Genomic DNA, 23,947 nt, shown 5'->3' on the forward strand with positions numbered 1-23,947 from the left:
GCTCAACATGCCAAGCTCTCAAAGCTGGCGAGCACGCATGTGAGAAGCCCGAGTCGGCAGCCGCCGAGATTACAAAGCCAGAGTCTGTGTATCAGTCCAGGCTATCGCATGGGAGTGAGGCTCGTCCTGTATTTAGAGCGCAGAAGAGAGAAGGTTAGTGAATGAGGCCTTGCATGTGCTGCCAATGGAAGAGAGATATTGAGATAGATTGATGTAGAGAATTTTACCATTGTTATGGGGAGCTTCCATATACCGCCAGCCATCGGCGAGATGAGGCTCCGCTCTGTTAGACTATGTGCAAACCATTGATTAGCCATGTCGTAGCTCATATTGGTCCGTACATTCCTCTATTCACTTCGTCGGGGGACGTTGAAGTCTGGTTTTTCAGCCTCCAGGTGTATCAAGATATTAATGATATAAACATAAACCTGCCAAACTCCATCAGGGGCAGCCTTGGAGGTTGGACCCCCTTTCTTTTTCTCTGGCCTCGGACATTTTTTTCCGGGACAGATGGAGATAGTTATAGCAAATAGGAGCTCCCTGCAGTCTATCGACGTGCCGTGAAGCCAGAGTTTCCGGGATAGGGCGCGATGTGTCGGCGGTGGGACAAGGACTGAGGACCTAATTTGATCTGGCTGGTCTACATAAGCACGTTATATAGTGTTTATACACATGCGTGAAACGATAAGGGTCATGATTGAGACCATCTACTGGCTGAACAGGATCACTTGTGTTGCAATTACAGGGAAGAATCATGAAATACCAGGTACAATGCATGATTTTATTTCACCAACTCCAAATTACATCTCCCCGCATCCTATCTCATGACAGCAACCCGAAGAGACCGTTGTGCGGCGTGTGTGTGTGTGTGCATGTGAATAAAGACAACCCATTCGAAACGGAAAACCAAATCGGTTTATTCCAGAAGCTGCCAGGCCAACACGAACCTATGGAGTAAGTTAGCTGGGGGGGCTAATATCGAATTGAAGTTTTAGTGTGAGGAGGATGGGCGTGACAGACCTGGGTCAATAAGCGAAGGAAAGAAGGGGGAGGGGAGAACAGACGACAGGAGACGGAATCAACGACATGAGATGAGGACGACAGACTTACAGATTAACGCATGTACAGAGACTGGGTTGGATGAAGGGGCTCAGTCATCTTCTACCTCCTCTCTTTCTTCTTCACCACCGAGGACGAATCCCAGATAGCAATGAAAAAGGATCGAAGGTAGGTATAGGAAGTCGAAGTCGAAGTCGGAGACGAGGTGGGAGGAGGAAAAGGAGGTGGGAAGAGGTGGGAGGATGAGGTGGCAGACGGGGTGGCAGACGTGGCAGGTAACGCGGTAATCGAGATGGGAAACGAGGTCGGAAACGAGGCGGAAAACGGAGACGAGGTCGGAGGGGGAAAAGGAGGTGGAATCGAACATAGGTATGGGGGCTGGAAAATGAGGCGGGAGGAGTAGGGAGTAGGGAGGGGGTCGGAAAGGGAAAAGGGATCGAAGGTAGATATAAGGGGTGGTACACGAGATGGACGAGGTGGACGGCGAAGTGATAAACGATGCTGCAGACGAAATAAACGACTACATAAACGGCGAGGTGGATAACGGGCGAGGTGGATAACGGGCGAGGTGAACGATGGATTGAAGGACGAGGTGGACTACGGGTGGGGTGGACAACGGGGTGGACGACGAGGTGGACGACGAGGTGGCAAACGAGGTGGCGAGCGAGGTGGCAAACGAGGTCGGAGGGGGAAGAGGACGTGGGAAAAGGACGTGGAAAGAGGTCGGGAAAGGAGGAGGACGTGGGAAGAGGAGGTCAGCAGAGGAGGTCGGAAGAGGAGGTCGGAAACGTGGTCGGAAACGAGGTCGGAGAGGAAAGGGGAAACGGGATCGAAGGTAAGTCGGTATGGATGGTCATGGAAATCGAGGTGGAAGAGGAAGTCGAAAAATAAAGTAGGAAAGAAGAATGAAAGTGGGGGAGAGATAGAATTGACGAGAGGACGCCTTTTATATGATTTTCAGGGGTGGGCCTTTTCGTGGAAATAGAGTTGCCTATTCTTCTACCGGCGAGACACTGTGCCAGAGGGACCATGCGAACTGGCCTTCCCCCTATTTAAGTTTATGATTCCTATTAATACCTGCTCACTATTGCCCACTTCGCAAGCGGCCTGCGTAGGGCAGAAGACACACTCCCCTATCCCGCCGGCGTTAAGTGCAAACATATTCTCTACTAAGGCTGGCTCACTCGTAAATTTCAGCCCACAACCATAGAAGTAGTAGAAGACAATGTCATCGATGGACCTGAGAGTAAGGGTATTTGATCCATCTTCGGCTGCGTGGTGCCAGTTGCGTAAATGACGCTCGCAGTCAACTTTGTTGATGAAGCCATCAGGGGCGGCCACGCAATTGCACACAAGGCAGTAGAAACGCCGGCTAACACTTCGTCAGCTCGGAAACCTCGGGTTTCCATCCATGTGCCCTCTCCATGTGCTGCTTGCAGTTGCTTTCCCGTTTGGACTTGTACGGACAAGGCTGGTACAAGCACTCGTACAGGGCAGGAGCAGAAGAATGCTTGTCCATGACGTGTCGATTCAGCTCCTTCTCAGTAGGCCAACCGTGCTCGTGGTATTTGCATGTGATAATTGGGCACTTCCATGGACGCGGCAGATGATGTGTGATGTTCTCTGCGTGGGTGGACTTGCCCGGGGCGGTACCAGTTCCAGCTACACCAGCACCAGTGAGACTGCCCGCTTCAGTTCCATGTCTCATTTGCTTCGCGTCACTGGCTTTCGGAGACTCCCTTGATGATGGCCCCATTCTTCTCTCGAGGTCTTCCAGACGTCTTTTGAGTTTCTTTTCTATGGCGTGTGTCAGACAGTTGAAATAACAATGAGGATGGAGATGTTTGCTCAATTTGGCCATACTTACTGTAGTTACGTTGAGCGATTCGGTTTTGGATTCGTCTGCGTTCTCCAAGATCCGATATTTTGGTCCAATCTTCGTCGGGATTCGCCGAAGGAAGGTATGCGCTTTGTGCACCCCGGCCGAGGCGTTTGGTGTTGGCCTGGTATGGTGAAATGTGTTGCAGTTGGTTGGGGTCGGGGTACGTAACAGGCTGACCATAGTTCTCTTCGCCCAATCCTGTTGTCGGATACGAAGGGTCCTCTCCAGGGTAGCTCTCTCTCTTTATAGCATCACTGAAATGTGTCATAGACGGTAAAGTACCCGGAACCGTCGATTTCATGTCGGTAGAGTAACCCTCGGCTGTGGTGATGGGCTCGTAGAGTGCGGCTGTGCCGTAGGGCGGCAGCATCATCTCATCCGGGGAGGAGGGTAGTTGGAGTAGGTCATGTAGGGCGGCGTGTGCGACCGCTCGCGCTCGTCATAAAAGGGCGGGAACAGGAGCTCATCGTCGGAGTGCATGGATGGTGCGAACTGCGGCCCGGGTTGGGCTACCTTGTGCGAGGCGGATGTAGACTTCCTCACATTGCTCTGCTCACCTTGGGCCCTTGACTCCCGAGTCTGGTCTGTTGCGTTTTGCTGCGTCCCCGGAAGATCCTTTCCCATGGCTGGGTCGATCTTATTTTTGTGCTTTGATTCTGAATTGCTCCATTCCCCACGCCCAGCCCTACGCATAGCATAGCTTGGCGTGTTGATCACAGGTCTCTGCACCGGAGGATGTGAGACTGAGCTAGTGAGAGGGCCCAGATTTTCGGCGCTCTGTTGCGGCCGCGGGAATATGGTCATCGGACTCTGGGCAAAGCCGTCGTGGGCAGGCGCTAATGGCGAACTTGGTTGGAAAGGTGAGCGCGAGGATGAGGCGGCAGGTGCATTTAGGTGCTGACTGTTAGCAGCCTGGAGCCGCTGCGCGAAGAGGTCGTTGGTAGGCGACATCGCCAACTGGCTCTGAGCTGCAGGGGATGCCGACGTGATAGTGAAGTTTGGACTGTACAGCTCGTCACTATAGATGTCTGTCATCGTACGGGAAAGCCTGTTCTGTCACCATTGATTAGCAAGTTTTGTCCAGCACTTGGTTGGCTGCTAACTAACCTCATCCTCGGCCAGCTCATATGAAGGCGCATTCCTGTTATCTTTGCGTTTAGCCTTGTCATCAGGCGGACCCTGCTCGCAGAAACGAAGACGGCGGCTAGCTTTACGACTGCTCGTAGGTTCTACCTCTTTCAAGGCTTCGGCGATGGACCTTTCTACCGAGCCTGCTTCGGTGTCGACCAGGTCGCCCTCACCGATTGACCAGGCCTTCTCGGGGCCCGTTGAGTGTGTGCGCTCTGTCTTCCATGTCTCATACGGAGCACGAATATCTTCAGGCGCCGTTTGAAATTGGGACGTATCGTTCATCAAATTTTCCTCGCGAGAAACGGGGGACAAGGATTCTTCGGCTTCAGATGCTTCCACTGCCGCAACGTTTGCCGGAGTGGCTTGCGAGGGAGCAGAAGCTGGATGAATCGCCGGACTAGGCACTGTATTGCTGCGTGACTTATCAAGCGCCCGCCCGACGGATACTTGACTGTACCCCGCTGAAGTCTCCGAAGATGCCAATCCCGAATCTAGGTCCGTTCCATCCTCGGAGTCAAGATTTGTAGGCAAGATGGTGAGTGCGATCTCTTCGAGATGTCGAGCTAGGTGGACCTGAGCGGTAATTTGGGATTTGGAAATATCATCCTGGCAAATCGGGCATTCAGATGTTGACGATGAAGACCCAAGGGGGCCATGCTCCAGTAAGACATGATCCTCCCACTGGGCTTTGGTTAAAAACGGCGAGCCATTGGAGCCGCACCCGTCTTCAAGGCAAATGTACGGCTTGAGATCGAGAAACAAGTGTTTCCTATATGAGAAGTTAATATCACCCGAGTCGCAATTGGGATACTGCTCACTTACTTCCAAGCTGACTTGGTCTTGATAGTGACCCTCATCCCACAGCCCACGCAATTGAATGGTTCGCCTTCTCGCGCACCGTCCGGAAGCGGTGGCACTCGAACCGAGTCGCCTCGGCCCGCCCGGTAAGAGACCATAGTTTCCGCATATTCGGTCACTAGGTTTTCAGAAGCAACAATATTCGAAGGAACCGAACTGCCCAATGCGGAATCATGGAAAGTAGTCGATGCCGCATGACTGGGCGCTGGCTTGTTTGTCGAAGACAGCACCACCAGTTCTGACCGGCTGTTTTCGCTCACCGTTTCCCGATGCCTTAGGACGCGCGCCCAATTGGCTTTTCCAAGACGTTCGGCGAGATCCGTTTCGCATTGAGGATAACGCCAGCGAACGCGGTCAACGAAGTTCATGGAGGGCTCCCATGTAGTCAATTGAGCGGCGCTGACTGTAGGCTCGACAGCTATGGGACCAACATGGTCTTCTTGGAATCTAGATCCCAAGTCCATGAGACACTGAGTGTCAGTGAGAAGATCCTCGGCAATCTCTTCCAAGTCGGTATTCTCAGCTTGAAATGAGGTAACGCTGCTCGTATCAGAATCAGAGTCCCCAGTGTCGTCATGTTCAATGAGGAATTTGATCTTGTCCGCTGCATGAGTGATATCAGTGATCTTGGCGGAGAGTCTAGTTCGATGCTCTTGGGAGACGAGTTGAATAAGCCCTGCTAGTATAAGCTTCGAGATCAGAATGGACGAGGGGAGTGTGAGGCATACGCTTGGTTAGTGTTTGTGAAACGCTGTAAAGCAGTCGCAGAGTAGTCGCCCTTGCTCTTCGAGACTTATCGAGCGACTTGTCAAGCAAGCCATCGCTTACGCCATAGCCATCGGCCCATAGCACAAGATAGCTCTGGCTTCGTTGCAAGCTGAGTAACGCGGACTTGTCGATCGACAAGTTGCTGGTGAAGACTGTTAAAATGTCGCGAAAGAGAACAGAGCATGCACCGTAAAGTTGCGCGAGCAAGGGCGGATCGTCTGGGTGATCTTCAGGATCCCGGATTGCGGTAATGGACTGCTGCCATTCAGCGACACGGTCAGCCCCCGCCATCGCCTCGAGAAGTGGTCTGCCGAAACAGTGGCGTCCAGTCGCGACTATGATTTCTGCTCTCAGATCCCAAGGTAGGTTGTTTTCTGCTCGGTATCGAAGTAAAGCGTCACGAATGTGCGAGGATGGTATTGGCAAATGCATCTTGATCAGGCTCGCGAAGTGGCTGAGTACATCTTGCCCCGCCTGAAAATGCAATGTTGTGCAAGCATCATTCACACGTCTTATTGGAGGGCATAGCCGCTGAGTCCCCTGCGATAGCGAATCCGTTCTAGTCAATGTTTTCGCCTCTCACACATGCTGAGATGCCTTTGCTTCCCCAACCCTTCAACGGCCGCCATTTTCGAGATCGCAGTCATGGCGGAACTTGCGCTCGCAATTCTGCCCCTTTGCATTGGCACCATAAAGGGAATCGCGGTGGCTCGGAAGAGACTCAAGGTCCTCAAACACCATTACAGCGAGGCCAGGCGACTTCAGAAGAAACTCCGGTCTCAAAGCACCGCCTTCCTAGACGAAATGCAATTGCTCTTGCAAGACGTGGTAGGCCGGGACGAGGCCCAGGCTCTTATTGAAGACGCCGCAGATACCCGGTGGAGCTCAGAGGAGTTGCAAGGCCAGCTGAAGGAATACCTGGGTAGAAGGTACGAGGACTTCCAAGAGACGGTGGCTGAGATTCGCGACTGCACTACAGCGCTTAACGAAAAGCTGAACGCTGGTATGGAGGATGTGACAACCCCAGAGGTAAAAGTATGCCAGTCATATATACTTAACCTTGCCGGCATGATGGCCAGGTAACTTGAGTGACTGACACCGCGATACCTTCAGATCAAGGCCTCCGAGCGTATGCAACAAGCTGTCCATGTCATGGTGAGGAAGCCTAGCTATCAGGCCATATTAGGAGACCTTAGAGAGGCGATTGAAGAGCTGAAGAGATTGCGGAAGGGAGCAGCGAAGATCCAGCGAAGCCCACCCAAGTCGCACCACAAACGGGTACGGCCACTGCCCGAGTCATTTCAGCAGGTTACCCAACACTCCAGATCATTTTACGATGCACTCCGATCGTTCTGGTCGTGTTTCCAAGCCCAACATACGAGCCATGATCTGCGCCTACTGTTAGATTCTCGAAAGGATGGGAGTCTTCGGGTCATTGTGCGCTACCGGACACAGAATGGCTTTGAGACCAAGGAGTAGGTGACTTCCCAATTCTTCAGTCTTTTTCTCCTTCGAGCCCCAGTTGACTTGGTCGATAGCGGACTGCTTGACCTGTTTGTTCGTTCTCAAAGTTTGCGCCTGGTCCACATCACTATGCCGTCGACGAACACGACCGCAGCAGATTGTTCCGGTGGCGAAGAACGGCCTAGCAAGGCAAGACGGGTTCGGTTCTCTGACGACTGCGTATCGTCAATTGCTGTTATGGACAAGGCTGGTGATGCTCTGGCGCCGCGACCAACCAACGACACGAGCCCGAAGCCGTTGGACCTGTGCTCTTCGGGGGACTTGTGTACACAACTGTGCACACAGACTAGTCGCTGCGGTGGATATTTAGATACGCCAGAGCACCTGAGGCATCATTTGTATCCGGTTTGCGACGAGTCGTGTGATCATACGCAGTGCTTCAGTCCCAAACGGCTAGGCGAACCCTCTCTGTTGGACGAAATCTTCAAATATCCCGTTGAGCGCACCCTTTCGGTCCCCGCACAGCTTCGGCTTGCAGTCTCCCTGGTGAAAGGGGTGCTGCAGTTCCAATCGACTCCATGGTTACAGCCCTTATGGCGTTTGCAGGATTTGTCGTTTTTCCAGGTAAACGAGGGTCTAGCGGCGTCTCTGGCCACTTTGCACATCGGCACCGAGCTCACCAAAGGGAAACAACGTGACACCGTCATGGCCAATGGATCGGAAGATCTTGATAGTGCGCAACTGGTGCATGGTATCCGCAACCTGACCATGCACAGTCTCGGCGTGGCCCTCCTTCAGATCGGGCAGTGGGATGTGTTGAAGCCAGACGACATTGCCGAAGTGCGGCGAATCGCTGATCTTTCGGTGCACGACTCTAGACTCGGGCCTAGATTTCAAAGAATCACGCAGCAATGTCTTGACTGCGATTTTGGGTTTGGCAAGGATCTCAGTCAACCCGAACTGCAGGGCGCTATCTATCGAGACGTTGTCTGTGAGCTGGAGGGACTGATCCATACGTTGGAAGGGAGTTGACCGGAATCCGCATTGGCTTCTTGACCAGAGGTCTCAATAAAAAGATATGATGGCCGACACGGATTGGCCCAGGAAAATCTTTCAAATTTTCCAATTGATACGGGTACCGATTGGTAATCGAGGCAATTCTATACAAATTGATCTGAGTTGGATGGAGGACCATGAAACGCCCGAGAAGCGTCTCTTCAAGAAGAGCCAAGAACGTCCCTGAGCAATGCCAACTGCAAGCTCGAACCCACCGACCCAACGACCCTAACAAGGCAGGCAGCACCTACCCTCGACTGCCTACCTTATTTGCATAAGATGTACATAAGCTCAAAGCCGTTCAAATGGAATTGATTAGATCCGACGGGACTTCCTCGGTAAATAACACAAGGATTGGTTGTAGAGGGAGACGCAGTTAGGGATGTCGAAAGCCCAAACACACAAACATGGAGATCAAAGTAGTAGTAATAGTAACTGACAAGACTACTCTCCTTCTCAATTCATGAACTTGCCACCACAGCCACCACAGAGCTCCGCCGACACATCTCTCTCAATGTAATCGTGCAACTCGCTGTTCTGCGTCATGACCTTCACCTGCTGGGGCTTCAGGCACTTCAGCCCACATACGCTACAGGTGTGCGTGCTGCCAGGCGCGATGATGGGAACACCGGTAGCGGCGCAGTTCTCTATTAGAAAAGTTAGCATTGCTTTCGCAGAAAAAAAAAGAAAGGGTAGATTGCTTACCAAATGAATGCCCATTCCCACATCGCGATAAACGACCCTGCAGCTGCAGTTTACAACCACAAAACACACAAGACTGGCCGTGTGCGACCTCCATCAACCTCTCCCTAGTCGCGTTCCGAGCCGAGTGATTAACCGACGCCAAATCGCTCGCCCCCGGCACGGGCGGTCCGCCGCCGTACATCCACTCCCACATGCTCCCCTCGGTGCTGAGCTTCTTCATGGCCAGGACGCGCTCGTCGGGCGGGGCGATGTTCTGGCCGAACAGCACGCGGCACCGCATGCCGCCGAACGTGTGGCGTTCGGGCTTGATGGTGCTGTTGAGCGTCACGAAGACGGCGTGGGTGCCGCCGCCGGGGCTCGCCGTCATGCCCCAGGTGCGGATGCGCGTCATGTTGACCTTCTCCATCCCGGCCAGCCGCTCGAGCTCGCCCAGGTATTCCGTCTTACTGAAATCCTCGACGGAGCCCCAGTCCGAACCGTCGTCATCTTCTTCTTCATCCTCATCATCGTCGTCGTCGTCGTCTTCTTCTTCTTCCTCGTCGCCGGCGGCATCCTCGTCATTGTCGCCCTTAGGCAGCTTTCCCTCGGGGTTCACCGGCCGGTATGCCAACGCCATAGGTTGCTTCTCCTCAATGAATTGGGTCATCTCAGTGGCCCATTTTGGTCTGGTACTAGGGCTGTTGGGATCGGATGCGATAGGGAGGTTGGTTTGGTACCAGTCATGGTTCGAGGCCGTCGCTGATAGGCGCACTAATGAGAAATACGGACTTGGACCCGACTCGGAGAGGTTGGGCGGATGAATCACCATGCCGGTGATGGGGTTCAGTGCCTGCTCGGCTTCCTCGTCGGAAGCATAAGTAGTGCCGCAAACCTCCGTTGAATGCGGTGTGGTCACATCAGGGGATGCCGAGCTATCGAAGGTGACTTGAAAGGGCTGGACTCTTGCTGGAGTGGCTATGATTCCACGGCATACTCTGGCACCTTCAACGGTCCATATCTAGAATGACAAAAGTCAGTGATGAATCGATACTGCAGATTCCGATTGAACATACCATGTCTTCCCATTGGAGAAATGCATCGGGGGCGAGATGAATACAGATGCCATTCGAGTCAGATGATTGAACGTCCACTTTAGGAGTCTCCATCGGTCTCCATGTGCTTCGCATAATGACTTCGCGGAAGCCAACATAGTTCCTTGTGATGTACGCCAAGATGCAAGTCTTGTAATTACCGTTTTTCTTATACCATGGGCCCCAACGGAGAGCAAACGACGATCCATGGGGTGAGAAATCAGGGTGCGACGGCTAGAAACCTGTCAGTAACGCGTGATTTCGGAGTGGAAATGCCGTGAAACGTACATCTCCTTTCGGGTGCGGACCGTCGGCCACGAAGCGAACCACCTCCTCGACCTTCCACTCCCCAGCACTGCCGGAAGGTGCTGCAGGGTCATGCCTGGACTGCACCGCCAGAATGACGACCTCATCCTCGTCATTCACATAAGCCAAGAGACATCCAGGATCATCCCCCTCCTTCGCCCAAGCGAACGAAGTGATGCGCTCCTTGGAGTAATCGGATTCGTGGCCCTTGGCCCGGGGGGACCAGCAGATTGTCGCCCACGCTCCACGGGACAACCCAGGAGCTCACGGTCCTAACGTTGCGCCCCTTCATCTTGATGGTGCCGAGCCCGTCCGACACGCCTTCGCAGAAGATGGTGAGCGCGCCGGTGCCGGTGAGGACGGCCAGGACCGACCGCCGCATGAGTCCCAGCCCGCTCGGGGACCACTCCACCGCGACGGCATGGTTCAGGGACGTCCCGATGTTGGCGACGAGGCTGACGCCGGCGCCGAAGGTGGGTGGGAAGTCCGGGAACTCCTGCCCCGACGCGGTGAACAGGTGCCGATTCAATTCCGGGCGCCGGATCTCGACGACGGGGAACCGGAAGCTCACTTCGTAGTACTGCCGCTGCGTCTCAAAGTCGGACCCAAATGCGCCGGCCGCAGTGGTGCCCCCGGACGGGAATTCGGGAAAATACAAGTACACGCAATCATCGGAGGTGATGGCGAGCTCCGCATCGGGCGACCATGCAATGTTATGGGTGGTCAATGGAACCGCGCTCACACCGAAAGACTCCAATGGCAGGATATGGCCTCGGTCTGGGGCGGACATGTTTCCCGGTACGAAGGGTCATCAAGAAATAAGCAACAATTGTGGATGGAGCAGGGAGGTGGAATGATTGGGCAGCATCTCGGTTCAGGTACGGATCTGGAAATTATGTTGTTGGTTGGTCATTGAATATTTCATCGTATTGGATGTTGTTGTTGCAACTGACAGCGGTCAGAACGAAAATTGGAATTCGACCAAACACCAATCTCCGAAACGAGATAAACAGGAGGATCTCCCTCTTGAATGAATATCTCATCGCTATTTGACTGTAGTAAAACAACAATTTTTGAATCCTATTCTGGTTACCGATTTTGGTCAATTCAAATTGAAGGTAGCTTGCCAGCACTGATGGGCAGCTGGCGCCTGTGCTAAGCCCCATCAATCGTAACAGTTGGAGCGGACTCCGATCAATTACAGATAGTGCAAATAGCAAAACTGGGATACACTCAACTGTTGTTCTACCACTTCCTTGAGATTGGAATAACCAGTCCAGGGATAACCGGAAGTTCGAATGGCTTATTACGGCTGGAATAGTAGAATAAAAACATCTTATCCCAGCAGTTATTACCCTACACTAGTAGGTTACACTAGTAGGTTACACTAGTAGAATGACTTAAAAATGACATCTACTAACCTTACTATCGCCATATTTGGGGTAATCATCTGGAGTAATCAGTCCAGACGTTGGATTACTGCTGGCGCAAAATGTTTATGGCAGTAATATATTTCAAGTACTTCAAGCTCACTCGGTAGCTTTCCAGTCTTCCTACAGACTAATGTGACAACACGCTCGATGGTTTGGGCAACCCGGACCCCCGGCACGAAAGAGACGACGGAACGAGGGCCGACAGAGAAGCTAGAGGGCACGAAGGAATTGGAGACTTGCGGGGGCTTGAGACACAATGGGCCATCGGTCACACAATGGGTTGTTACGCAACTGGAGGGCACAAAGAACAACTCGCTATGGCTTGGCAAGAGGTGACCACTCATGTAGGATTAGCTAGATCCCCAAGGATAGGCACAACGGCCAGATATCTCGTTTAAGATCATGCGCACGTGGTTCGTTCCAGGAGTGTTTTCAAGCCTTTCGGAGTATAGCCAGCACCCTCTTCTGAGTCTCCAGTGATTCGGCATATCTCCAATCCGGCGATACTCGGCAGCTTGCTGGTAATGTGTGCGTCGTCTCTCCATTCGTGCCGCGGAGCTTCCTCAAGGATCTTCAGGAGTGCCTTGCGAGCGTCAGTGTATGGCGTTGCATTGGTGACATGTTGATCCGTGAAGCATTTCGTGGCTTCCTGGATGACGTCCGTAGGGTGTGCGATCCCGAGAGGCGGAGCTAGCTCAAAGGAATCTTGCCAGTACTTGTGATTTGTCCAGTAGATATGCAACGAATGAAGATATTGAACATCAATTGGACTCCTGCCCTGGCTCTACTCTAAACACTACAACTTCGGGGTGCCGTCATACAGATGATTCAAAGTATGATCCTAATCCCCACAGAGCAGCACATCCTGCCAAAGCCGTAGCTCCTACTAGTTTCTTTGTCCACCAATTATCGTCGGTCAGCGGTTTCGTAACCTGCACCTTCTGGGGCTGAGGCGCTGGCTTCGCGGCGTTGTTGCTCTCATTATGCGCAGCCGCCAATTCTTCCTCTCGAGCAAGCTCGGAGAGCCGAGCAATCGTCTTGCTGAGCGAAATCAGCTCATCGTCGATCATCGTGGTGTTTCTAGTCCCGTCAATCTCGACGTTCTGGACGTTGCCGAAGAAGTCCGTCAACAGGCGGCTGCGCGCCGCGTCCGCGCCGCCCTTGAAGAGGTCGTACCGCACACCAGCGTGCGAATGGATCTTCTCGTAGCTGTAGCTATCGAACAGGTCGCCAATGGTCTTCCTGCTGCTGGTATCGCGGACTTCGGACTCGAGGAACTCTAGGTTATAATAAGTGTACCGGTCGATGACGGCCACACCGACGTCGTTGTCGGCGTGATGCGAGTACGAGGACTGGTCGAGCTCGGACGAGCCGGTCGCGATGATGTTCGGGGAGTACAGCTTGCTGTACATGGTGTTGGCCTGGCAGGTGTCGATCATGAAGAGGATCTCGTGGTATCGCTTCTTCTCCCACATCTGCTCGAAGGCGTCTGCCAGATCCGGCGCGCCGATCTCCTCCGCATCCTGAAACTTCAGGAACTCGTTGCCGCCGTGGCCCGTCATGTAGACGAAGATGTTGCTGCGGTCGTCCGTGAGCAAACGCTTGCTTCGTGGCATCTCCTCCCCACACGATCGGTCAACAGTCTGATGAAGTTCTCGACGGTGACCTCGTAACCCCGGTAGTCGACTTCGATATTGTCGCCATATAGATCGACGGCACGGTCCGAGTTGCTGTAGACGGTTCCGGGGAATGCGTTTCTTGGGTTGCAGGCCATATCGTCTGGCAGCATGAGGATGATCTGGGAGTCTGGAATACCGAGTCGCTTAACGGTTCGGTACATCGACAGTACGTTGGCGAGGTGGCGGTAGTTGAACCAGAAGCGTGACGTGCCCACCAGAACTGCCCAGTTGCTGGTGTGCAAGCCTGCTACCACAGTCAGCAGTGGCGCCAACAGCAATGTGGCCAAATGGAGCTTCATGGTCGCTGGCTGTTGATGTTGTAAGTTGGTGAAGGTGGCAGAGGCGCAAACCCCTGGTGAGGTTGGAATAATACAATAGGTCAGGGTCAGGCTGCTGAATAATTGCTAATTGACAGCAACAGCCGTTACCCGCTAAAGCTTAATGGGATAATCGGCTTAGGTAATTCTGCTGCAGTGGGGTAATCGGGACAGGGGATAGCACGGTGGAGTAAACACTGACCAACTAACTCTGGCACCTGGGAGCACATCCCGACAACATCTAGAAAACAAGCCGGGCCCAGCAAGAACTTCGTCATCGTTCAGCGGTTTCGTAACCTGCATCTTCCCAGAGGAGAGACTGCATGGCCCTCGGCGGTGGCGGCGGAGGCAAGTGCAAATGGTACCATCTGGTTGTCTGGGGTGGAATGAAAATGAACACAGGGGCAAAGAACAAGAGAAACTGTCGAGCTTGATGACATCCCTAGACCTCTAGTAGACGGGTAGAGTGGGCGACGTGTTCGTGAACCGGGTGCCACTTACGAGATGGTCAGGTCATGGGAAACATTGATGATTGATTTAAATAACTCAGCAAGGCCTTGTCCATACGCCAAATGTCCGGGAAAGCCCGATCCAGACTGCCGCGGCCAAGGCAGGAAGCTGGAGCGCAGCCGGGAAAGGACTCAGCACCCCCATGTATCAGTTATAAGTGCATCCTAATGCAGTAGCCCCCAAGCCTGGTTTCATGTCTGATGAGAGAAGAAAGAAGAAATATGAATTTGATTATTGTCTCTGCCAGAGAAGTACATATTTCATCTCTACCTGCTCAGCTATGTTTCTGCTTTATGCAGCGGCTTTCCTGACATGTACCTTCTCCCTTCCCGACGAGATACATAGACATCTGACTGATCGATTTGCCGTGTTGGAAGTTGCAACACCGGGTAAGAGCATTGGCGAAATGCATTGGCGCCGAATGGACCATCAACCAGATTGCTGGTCAAATGGCAACACGCTGATACGTTTTGATTTGCAGTATGGGGGAGCAACTTCTCCAGCGTATGGGAGATATGTAGATGAACCTTGCCAAGTGAAAGTGTGATTCTTCTCTTCGGGGGTCGTGAGGTACGATTGCTTCGTATGGACGTTAATGGTGACGTTCGTCCCAGGTTTGATCGAAGAGTGGCGAATGCCGGTGTCAAAGTCGAACGAGCCAACCCAATAATCTCCCCGCCTCCTCGTGTTTCTCAACTTGGACGTTTTGCTTCGATTCGTCGGCGGCCGAAATATAATCGAGGTCAACATAAAAGGTATAGGTTCGTCTGGGATCGCAGTAGTATTGATCTTCGTCACGAAAAATGGCAACTGCCAGCTTATCATCAGGATTCGCTATGCAGAAAGATCCTTCCTCCGGCAAAACGTTGTACTTGACGTCAAAGCAGAAGCGGGGAGGAAGTGATCCCATACCCAACCGGGCAAGAGACAGAAGGAGGGCGAGTGCAGACAACATTGGAGCAATCTTTTCCCGTGATTGCTTTAGTTGGTGGTAGAGACGAGGAGAGGGTAACGTAATGGCCGTGTGTGTTGGGGGATAGAATCCACAGGAAAGAAGAGAATACGGGTCATCAAATACAGAATATTCCCCATTATTGAAGTTGCGTTAAATACTTACGACAGCCTTTCGTCGACCCAAGAATCTGCATGCTCCTGAGGCGTGGGTTTAATGCGCGATATTCCCTTCATGTTTCCCCCTCGAACAGGTGGTAAAGTGCTCGTGGTGACTCTCCCACTTACACTAAATGGAATATCAACTCAAAGTTGGCGAAGGCAACTACCTGATATCCCATTCCTCGTCTGCTCGCGATGCTCATTCGTACCCAGTCTCTATTGAGCCTTCCAGGGCCTAATGATGTTTAGCAGGACGGATGAGCATCTTCTCCAACCAGTTATAACTGGATGAAAACATTCAAGATGTCCTCCAAACGAAAACGATCCGTTCATGCTGCCGGATCGTGTTCCACCTGCCCTGAATAGAGAAATATCCCATTGCGGATAATGCCAACCTTATGGCGGGAGCATCGCCTCGGCCGAGCAAGATAGGGGCTTGCTTCATGCAGGTAGTTCAGGATGACTTGACACTCGAAAATCGACTTGAAATCCACAGTGAAGGCGCCTTTCAGGATGGGCGCGTAGGCTCTGTTAATGTTGCGGCGGTCGAGGGCGAGAAGTAGTATGTCGCCCTCGCTGGCTTGAGTACATAGACAGAGTTGATCCATGGCTGCTTGCGTAGTCGATACGTTGGGTTGCTAGCATGGCCATTGTTAGTTTGCTACCCAACCGGTCGAGAAGAAGGATGAATAAGATTGCCCAGCATTAAAAGCAATATGCCATGCCCGTGGGCCCATGCTGATAAAGTATTGAGGATCGCAAAAGCGACGTGGAAGCTGGCAGGTAAGTAGCTGGCCGGAGAATGCAAGACGGGCGGAGGAAGTCACACCAAGAATTCACCTACACTGTTTGACCATGCAGAAAAGATATCCCCTTAATGGCGACAGCGCTGCTTCCACCGTTTATGCTGTACTCTATGGACCAAATGATTGTCTATACTACTGGTATAATGTTTATTCTACTGGATATGATGGCTAGGAATTTATTCGAACATAATACCTAAGCTGTCCTGGAATGGATGCAATGCCTAATCGGGCAGATCGGGAACCAGTTGGTCATTCATGGAAAGTAGTGCCAAAAGCAGCGTTCTCGCCATTAAGGGGATAGCTCGCATGCGCTTCACTCTATCATCATCATCTGTCTTCACCACTGCTGTTACCATCATAGCAGCCAAGAGTCACTGGCCACCAGTCATCCCACTGCTCAATACTTGAGAGTATCGTGAAACGCACCAGCTCCGACGTTTCATCCGTTCCCCGAATTGAAGATTTGGGTTAACATCGAGAGTGCGGGAACAAGCTGCGAACCCTCGAAGAACACTGGAGTTATTGCTCTCAAGGAGCTGCTGGATCAACCCAGCACCGGCAAGTGGGCTGGCTACATACTTGTACATACCTAGATTGAAATGTGGCGCACCTGCAAGCGAAAGAGCATGGAGCTATCATGACGGGTCTGTGGTCTATCAGTTGGGGCGCCTCTTTCTTTTTTTTGGTTGCTATGGGTCTGGCAGATGGGCGAGCCGTCCGGAATGCTTGACTGCTTCTCCTGCATGCATGTGGATGGATAGGTTCCGGCTCGTTCGCTGCGATACATACACATGTACGTGTGTTCCCTTGACGTGGCTACGGCGCTGCTTGGGTGCTCTTGAATGGATTTCAGGTCCAAAGAAAAGGGGGTGTACCCTCAATTGAGATTGCCTCGACAACGACCTGAGCAAACATCAATTGGTTGGTCAGAGATCCCAAAGGGACTTGAGTTGTCTCAACAAAGGATTGCAACGAACATGCAGATGGCCAAATATGTCAAGTAGGCAAGTAGGCATTCAACGTTGTCGATTATGAAATGATGCAACACGCGATGCATTGCATCAGATGCGACGCGAATTACTCCAAATCATTAGATGCTCGTTCGACGACAGCCAGTTCGCGAGTGCCTGACCTGCATCTACCAAATGGCGAGCCGAGGCTTGGCGTGATGTAGCAGTAGCTGCAAGTGAGCAGATGACATACTAAAATGCGATTAAGCTCTTCAATTGATCGGTTCTGGACGCCTTAAGTGTTGTTATTATTACTATTGAGGCGACTAGGTAGGTAATATTGACCTAAGCACGATGATGGAATGAGACAACGCCCAGTAAACGCCCCAAGACCACCTGGGCAGTCAGTACCAGAAGCACACACAGACGGCGAAACGTGAGCTGGTCCATGCCCATGTCCCCCCGCTCTTTGCTTGCTGCCCGCTGCCCGCTGCCCGCTTGCCGCATCTTGTTTCCCAAACATGCATGTGTTTGATGCACTAAGTAAAAGTTATCCCAGGTCTCCAGTCCCGGCCGGTCGGGCCAGTCAGAAGCATAAACTCGTGCTCCAGTCACCACATTCCAGCTGCTAGCGGACTCTAGCCCCCGCTCATTTCAAGGGTCCTCGTCCAACTAATCCATCCATCTTTGCCCAGTTTGTCCCTCCTCGCCAGGTGGGTAACAAAAATAAAAAGACCGCGAACGCATTTAAGCCATTCTAAAAACGATAACACTACCCAAAGAACACTTAAAAATCTTAGAAGAAATTCGTTATAACTATTTAAATAAAAGAATGTATTTTTTCTAATTTTTAAAAATGTTGTTTCTATTAGTGAGCAGTCGTCGAAATAGAGAAACAATTTAGGGGTACTTCGATACACGCCCTTTTGCAGTCTTTTTATTTTTGTCACCCACCTGCTCGCAGCCAGACCAGGAAAAAAGGGCAGTCGAGCTAGAGAAAGGGAAACAGAGAGACACAGAGAGGGCAGCTCAACCTGCCGCCGCCGTCGTTTTGCCTGGCATCATTGATCTTTTCCTCCCGCCGACGACGACGACAGGTGCAATTGTGTACACCGCGCTGTCTCTTGTTGTCTCATCTTTCTCATCCGGCTATTTTGAGTTCGTCCAGATCCGCCACCACTACCGTTGCGTGCAGTTAGTAGGTTCCAGGCACGAACGCAGCCCACCTGGCCACCCACAGCAACAGCAAGGCAAGACAACGGGACGATGCTCAAGGTTTGGAGCTGCAGAGGTTCCACTGCCACTTGACTGATGATCGCCCAACCCGGTCGTCATTCCCATACGATATTGCTCAATTTACCAGTCCACCGGAGAAAGCACTTACACACGCCATCAAGTCACATTCGTCTGCGACAGCCTCACCGTTTTACCTGTCTCGTACGGCCAACGGTGGTCTGACTCGTGCTGCTAAAACACCACCACCAACCAATTCGACGATAACTGCACACCAACACTGCTGCATCTGTCTTCTTCCGTAGCAGATCCCTCTCCCGACTCGACCACCTCGAATTTACACGCCAGAAAACAGAACGGAAACAGAACGGATCATGGGTCGCCCTCCCGCCTACGTATTCATTGTGAGGCATGGCAACCGCCTGGATGCCGCCGACAAGCAGTGGCATTTGTCTTCGCCTGCTCCCTACGACCCGCCATTGACTTACGGAGGATGGCTGCAGTCAAGGATGGTAGGCGCTCGCATAGCCTCCATAATACAAGACCGTGAGGCCGAGGAAGAGGCTGCCACTGCAGTCAACCAGACGCCTCGCAAACGACGACGATACAATGTCATCCTACACAGCTCGCCCTTTCTTCGGTGCGTACAGACCTCGATAGCCATCAGCTCCGGCCTAGCTTTGGAACCGTCGTCCTCGCCCTCTCGCACACCTACCAGTGGACAGTCGCCTCGCACGAAGCCCACACGAGTAAACCAGATGTCTTCTTTCTCGAACCCGGCACCGTCGCGAACACGGCCTGCAATGGCACCCGAGAACGACTCGAATAATACCACCCAGAGCCCGGTACATATCAAGCGGTCGGTGCTACGGCTCGATCCCTTCCTGGGGGAATGGGCATCACCCGATTACTTCGACCACATCACGCCACCCCCTAGATCAGCACTCATGCTGGCGTCTGCGAAGGCTGAGCTACTACGGAAGGAGGATTACAACAGTTATGCACACTTCAATACGAAACCGGCGGCACCCAGCACCCCCAGTGCCTTGTGGAACTCTCCGTCCTTGCGCAGCCCTCTCGCGACACACGCCGAGTCGGCAGACGAAAACGCAGGCCTTCCTGGACTAGACAGTCTCTCGAAGCTAGATGAAGCACTCCCCAGCCCAGCGCTCAAGTCCCCTTGGGCAGTATCGCGTCGTGGAAGCATTGCCACCACGCCAGTGGGCTACAATGCACCCGTACCGCCATACGCTGTTTCGGCTTCCGACCCTATACCTATTGGCTATGTGGCACATGCACGTGATGCCTGTGTGGATGTTGACTATCAATGGGATTCATCGCGCGACAGTCTCGCGTGGGGCGACGGCGGTGCCCTGCCTGAAGAATGGGCGGCGATGCACCAGCGTTTTAGAAAGGGCCTACTGCGCTTAGTGGAATGGTATTCGACAACTGAGCGCCCGGGAGAGATGGTTACCAAAACGTCTTGCATGGCAAAGATTCCCCAAGGCAATGGAGCCCAAGGTGAATGTGCAATCGACGATGGGGATGACGATGTCGAGACAGAGAACATCGTCGTGTTGGTGTCACACGGTGCTGGCTGTAACGCTTTAGTCGGTGGCGTGACGGCCCAACCCGTGCTGGCAGACGTTGCCATGTCGTCTCTTACCGTGGCGAGGAGGCGGCCTGCGTACGACGGTGTTAACTCGATCGATGCCAGTACCCTGGCATCTCTAGACGATGCATTCTCGCGGCGGAACATGGCCATTCCGGAATTGTACGAGATGACGCTATTCGCGAATAGTGACCATCTCCTGCCTTCGGCTGGATCGCTCAGTAGATCGTCAAGCATCAATGGGGGCTCCCGAGGGCGGTTTAATAGCCCTCTCTCTCCTGCTTTTCGGGACGTTGGCTTTGGGGCGTCGCATGGGCAATCCTCGCCGGTTCATCGCAGCAATTCCGTCAATGCGTCACTCGGTAGCATGCGCCGGTCCTCCCACGCCGCCAGCATCAGCGCTCGAGCTAGCCAGGCCGAGAAGGGCGGCATCACCGTTGGGAGCGGCGTAACGAAGTTCATCAAACCCACCCACACCCGATCGAATTCTAACGGGCTGTGGGAACCCCCCACAAGAGGCAGAAAGGGCCCAGGAAGATCTGCCCCTAACGCTCAACTTTGAGCACGAAAAGGAAGCGAAGAAACCGGCGCCCTTGGACCTGAAGGCGACTAGGGACGAGAAGAGCAACGGACACCTGCCGGTTCAGCCGCCTGAGACTCCGGTAGAAGATAATGTCAACGAAAAGACGAAATCAAACAACGACGAGCGAGACGCCTCGGACGGTCGCTCTTCTCCAGGCCTCTGGGGTGGCGGCGGTGGCGGTGGCGGAGGCGGTGGAGGAGGGCTCTGGGGCTCACCTCGTCCACCAGGTGAAGCAGAAAGGTTACGTGATCTGACTCACAGCAAGAGACGGTGGACCGTTAATGAGCGATGAAATGGAGGAAAGTATCCCCTTAATGGCGATAGCGCTGCCCTCACTATACCATATCGTCCTGTACGCATTAGGGAATAGTATTAAATACGGTTGTATAATGCTTATTCCACTGTACATGGTGCTTATCCTACTGGATATAACACATAACTAGCCAAATAGACTAATCGATCATTTGCGGAAATTACCCAACCGATTAGACGAAAGGCAGCGTTGTCGCCATCAAGGGGATAAGACACGCCGACTGCATCTAGAGGCGTTAATGGGACCATAAGCCGGTTTTCTGCATAGCTCTCCTCTTGAAAGAGTTTGCGCAACGCAGCCTCCTCCTCTCCCAAGCTAGCGCAAGGGGGGATGGAAGCTAGATTTAGCCTGCCCTTGGCCCCCTTGGCCTGGGCTTGGTTGGTCGGACGCTTCTCCTTTGACCCGGGAGAAAGCGAATGGACGACAGCAATTGGGCGGCCGTCGAGAAGTTGGTTGCACCATGCGCGGCCGAACTGCTGTGCTGCAATGCAGGCAGGACATATGCAAGCTTACTGGGTGCTGGGTTTACAAACTTGGGTACATGAGATAGTGACAAGAAGTTAGGATCGTATCTCACGAGTCGCATGCCATTCATTGCTTGTGAGTAATTTGCTACATGACTGTCTACTTCATATTTGCGACTCAAGTTCTCAATTGCACGTATCTTTCGGAGCGCCACTTCGGTACCAGGGAGTGAAGTGAGTGGTGGGAGCCGAGTCAAGGCAACCCTGTAGAGATCTGATCTGATAAAAATCGTCGGTCAGTTCTTCTCGGCCCAAATTGCAATGCCAGCCGAGGCACTGACGTCGTTGGGGTGGCACCTTGGAGGGACAGTGCGCGCATCGGCTCAAGTGCTAGATTTTAGTGTCAAGGATGACCTCTGACTTGGTTCGAATAGCATTCCAGATAAGAAAATGTTACGGTTGCGATTGAACAACCAAGTGCCGGTTCCCAAATGAATGCGATTCTGTCAAAATTGAGGTCAATAGAGGTTCCTAGCATCGGGCTCATCTGAATTGCTCTCTTAAATTGCAACCGGGGCAATTCCCTAGACGTATATACTGCATTGCATGTATGCGAATAGAAAGTCAGATCTCACCTACAGACACACTTGCTGCGTTGTCCAATGTCTTGGGTCGATCCCATGCTGCGAGATCTGAAGCTTCCGTAACCCCGGACCTCCGCCCAATTTCTGTATTTGTCCTTTTGCATCGAACTCGATCTCCAAAACCGTTGTTTGCCCACTACCTACCTACATCATATCCTGCTGCCTCCAAGCCCTGGCACGGCCTGCCGAGAAAGGCGCTGTCCAGTCATTCGACCCCCTCCGCGCAAGCTGACGAGCGACTAAAGCCCACTTGTTTGCTGTACCAGATTCGTGGGGAAGTGGGTCGCGATCACAAGCCGAGGGAAGATACTCAATTGGCAACGCAGCACCAGCAGCACGGGACTTTGGCCCGGACTTTTACATCACTCACTCGCCCATCCTCCCAACCGCTTTTTGTTTCTTTGCGACCAGATCAATAGACCGGCCATTCCCCAACGACTTGTCTTTTTTTTTTCCTTCTAGGAGACAAAATCTTCCTATACCGCTTATACCGTAACATCTCCAAAGCAACTCTATCGACAGGAAAGGCCGTCTTTAATCCTTGTCCAACTCTCTCCTCTCTCCTCTTACCCCTCCAGAACCCTCCCTCTTCCCCCCAGCCAGGAGACAACATGACCTCCGACAGCATCGACAGCAAGCTGCGGTCCGCGGTTCCCTCGCCCGTCGCCGACAAGCTCCCGCACATCCCCGACTCGAAAGACGAGCTCAAGTCCGAGATCCAGCAAGAAGCCAAGGCCGCGGCGAGTAGCGGCCTGTCGCAGCTGCGCTCTTTTGCCGCGGGCGGCTTCGGAGGTATCTGCGCCGTCGTCGTCGGCCACCCCTTCGATCTCGTGAAGGTCCGCCTCCAGACCGCCGAGCGCGGTGTGTGTACAACAGCGCCATTGATGTCGTCCGCAAGAGCGTCGCACGCGATGGCTTGAGGAGGGGGCTGTATGCGGGTGTCAGCGCGCCGCTGGTGGGTGTCACGCCTATGTGTAAGCTGGCCCTTATTCCCTTTGCTTGTTTCCTATGCGCACCCTTCCCTACGCCGCTTAGCTTGTATCGTACGCACTGACCTGACCACCATTCGCACAGTCGCCGTGTCCTTCTGGGGCTACGACCTAGGCAAGCAAATTGTGACGTCCCCTCTCGACGCCCGAGATCTCCCCCGCGACGGGTCGGCCGACGCAGCTCTCCATCGCCCAGACCTCGGCCGCGGGCTTCTTCAGCGCCATCCCCATGACGGCCATCACGGCCCCCTTTGAGCGCGTCAAGGTGATCCTGCAGGTCCAGGACCAAAAGACCAAGCCCGGCGAGAAGCCCAAGTACAACGGCGGCCTCGACGTCGTCCGCCAGCTCTACCGCGAGGGCGGCGTCCGCTCCGTCTTCCGCGGCTCCGCCGCCACCCTCGCCCGCGACGGCCCCGGCAGCGCCGCCTACTTCGCCGCCTATGAGTACTGCAAGCGCAAGCTGACGCCCGTCGACCCCAAGACCGGCCGGCCCAGCGGTGAGCTCTCGCTGCTGGCCGTCACCGCCGCGGGCGGTGCGGCGGGCGTCGCCATGTGGATCCCCGTCTTCCCCGTCGATACCGTGAAGTCGCGCCTCCAGACCGCCGAGGGCAACCCCACGCTCAAGGGCGTCATCCGCGAGGTCTACGGCCGCGGCGGCGTCAAGGCCTTCTTCCCTGGCTTCGGGCCCGCGCTGGCGCGTGCGGTGCCGGCCAACGCGGCGACGTTCTTGGGTGTCGAGTTGGCTCACCAGGCCATGAACAAAGTATTCGGTTGAGAGACATAGGGAACGTACAGAGACGCAACCACCACAAAGGCCCTCGTGAGGCTAGAGTCTGGAGAGGATGAAACGAAAGCGGATTCAGGGGAGGTACAGGACGAGAGGTAGCTGCGAGGACGGAACCCGCCCGCACTGCATCCGGACCAGGAGGAAGTAGGAGGCGGAAGGCATGCTCACTCAGGTTCAATCGGTCCCTATCGCCCGCATGGGAAGTAGACAAACGG

General features: G+C 53.5%; 6 protein-coding genes across 6 annotated transcripts; 3 read left to right on the forward strand and 3 right to left on the reverse strand.

Moving 5' to 3' along the window:
* Positions 1–2,431: 2,431 nt before the first annotated feature.
* Positions 2,432–6,130, reverse strand: PG997_008055 (uncharacterized protein; the record flags this gene model as incomplete). Its single annotated transcript, XM_066812370.1, has 6 exons — positions 2,432–2,856; positions 2,927–3,370; positions 3,499–3,994; positions 4,049–4,841; positions 4,895–5,606; positions 5,659–6,130. 6 exons carry the CDS (start codon positions 6,128–6,130, stop codon positions 2,432–2,434), a joined length of 3,342 nt encoding a protein of 1,113 aa, XP_066667712.1.
* A 213-nt stretch (positions 6,131–6,343) lies between these two features.
* PG997_008056 (uncharacterized protein) lies at positions 6,344–8,194 on the forward strand (the record flags this gene model as incomplete). Its single annotated transcript, XM_066812371.1, has 3 exons — positions 6,344–6,727; positions 6,818–7,173; positions 7,237–8,194. The coding sequence occupies 3 exons, from the start codon at positions 6,344–6,346 to the stop codon at positions 8,192–8,194; spliced, it is 1,698 nt and encodes a 565-aa protein (XP_066667713.1).
* A 480-nt stretch (positions 8,195–8,674) lies between these two features.
* Positions 8,675–11,089, reverse strand: PG997_008057 (uncharacterized protein; the record flags this gene model as incomplete). The annotated part of the gene is given in 5 exon segments (XM_066812372.1): positions 8,675–8,863; positions 8,991–9,920; positions 9,976–10,227; positions 10,282–10,506; positions 10,523–11,089. The coding sequence occupies 5 exon segments, from the start codon at positions 11,087–11,089 to the stop codon at positions 8,675–8,677; spliced, it is 2,163 nt and encodes a 720-aa protein (XP_066667714.1).
* Positions 11,090–12,547: 1,458 nt separating this feature from the next.
* PG997_008058 (peptidase C13 family protein) lies at positions 12,548–13,710 on the reverse strand (the record flags this gene model as incomplete). Its single annotated transcript, XM_066812373.1, has 2 exons — positions 12,548–13,333; positions 13,360–13,710. 2 exons carry the CDS (start codon positions 13,708–13,710, stop codon positions 12,548–12,550), a joined length of 1,137 nt encoding a protein of 378 aa, XP_066667715.1.
* A 5,004-nt stretch (positions 13,711–18,714) lies between these two features.
* On the forward strand, positions 18,715–20,827 carry PG997_008059 (uncharacterized protein; the record flags this gene model as incomplete). The annotated part of the gene is made up of 2 exons (XM_066812374.1): positions 18,715–20,400; positions 20,471–20,827. The coding sequence occupies 2 exons, from the start codon at positions 18,715–18,717 to the stop codon at positions 20,825–20,827; spliced, it is 2,043 nt and encodes a 680-aa protein (XP_066667716.1).
* A 1,740-nt stretch (positions 20,828–22,567) lies between these two features.
* On the forward strand, positions 22,568–23,720 carry PG997_008060 (mitochondrial carrier domain-containing protein; the record flags this gene model as incomplete). Its single annotated transcript, XM_066812375.1, is given in 4 exon segments — positions 22,568–22,821; positions 22,833–22,999; positions 23,031–23,071; positions 23,097–23,720. The coding sequence occupies 4 exon segments, from the start codon at positions 22,568–22,570 to the stop codon at positions 23,718–23,720; spliced, it is 1,086 nt and encodes a 361-aa protein (XP_066667717.1).
* Between the last annotated feature and the right edge of the window lie 227 nt (positions 23,721–23,947).

The sequence above is a fragment of the Apiospora hydei genome, assembly GCF_038363865.1.
Source record: "Apiospora hydei strain CBS 114990 chromosome Unknown utg000006l_segment0_segment0, whole genome shotgun sequence".
Lineage (NCBI taxonomy): Eukaryota > Fungi > Ascomycota > Sordariomycetes > Amphisphaeriales > Apiosporaceae > Apiospora > Apiospora hydei.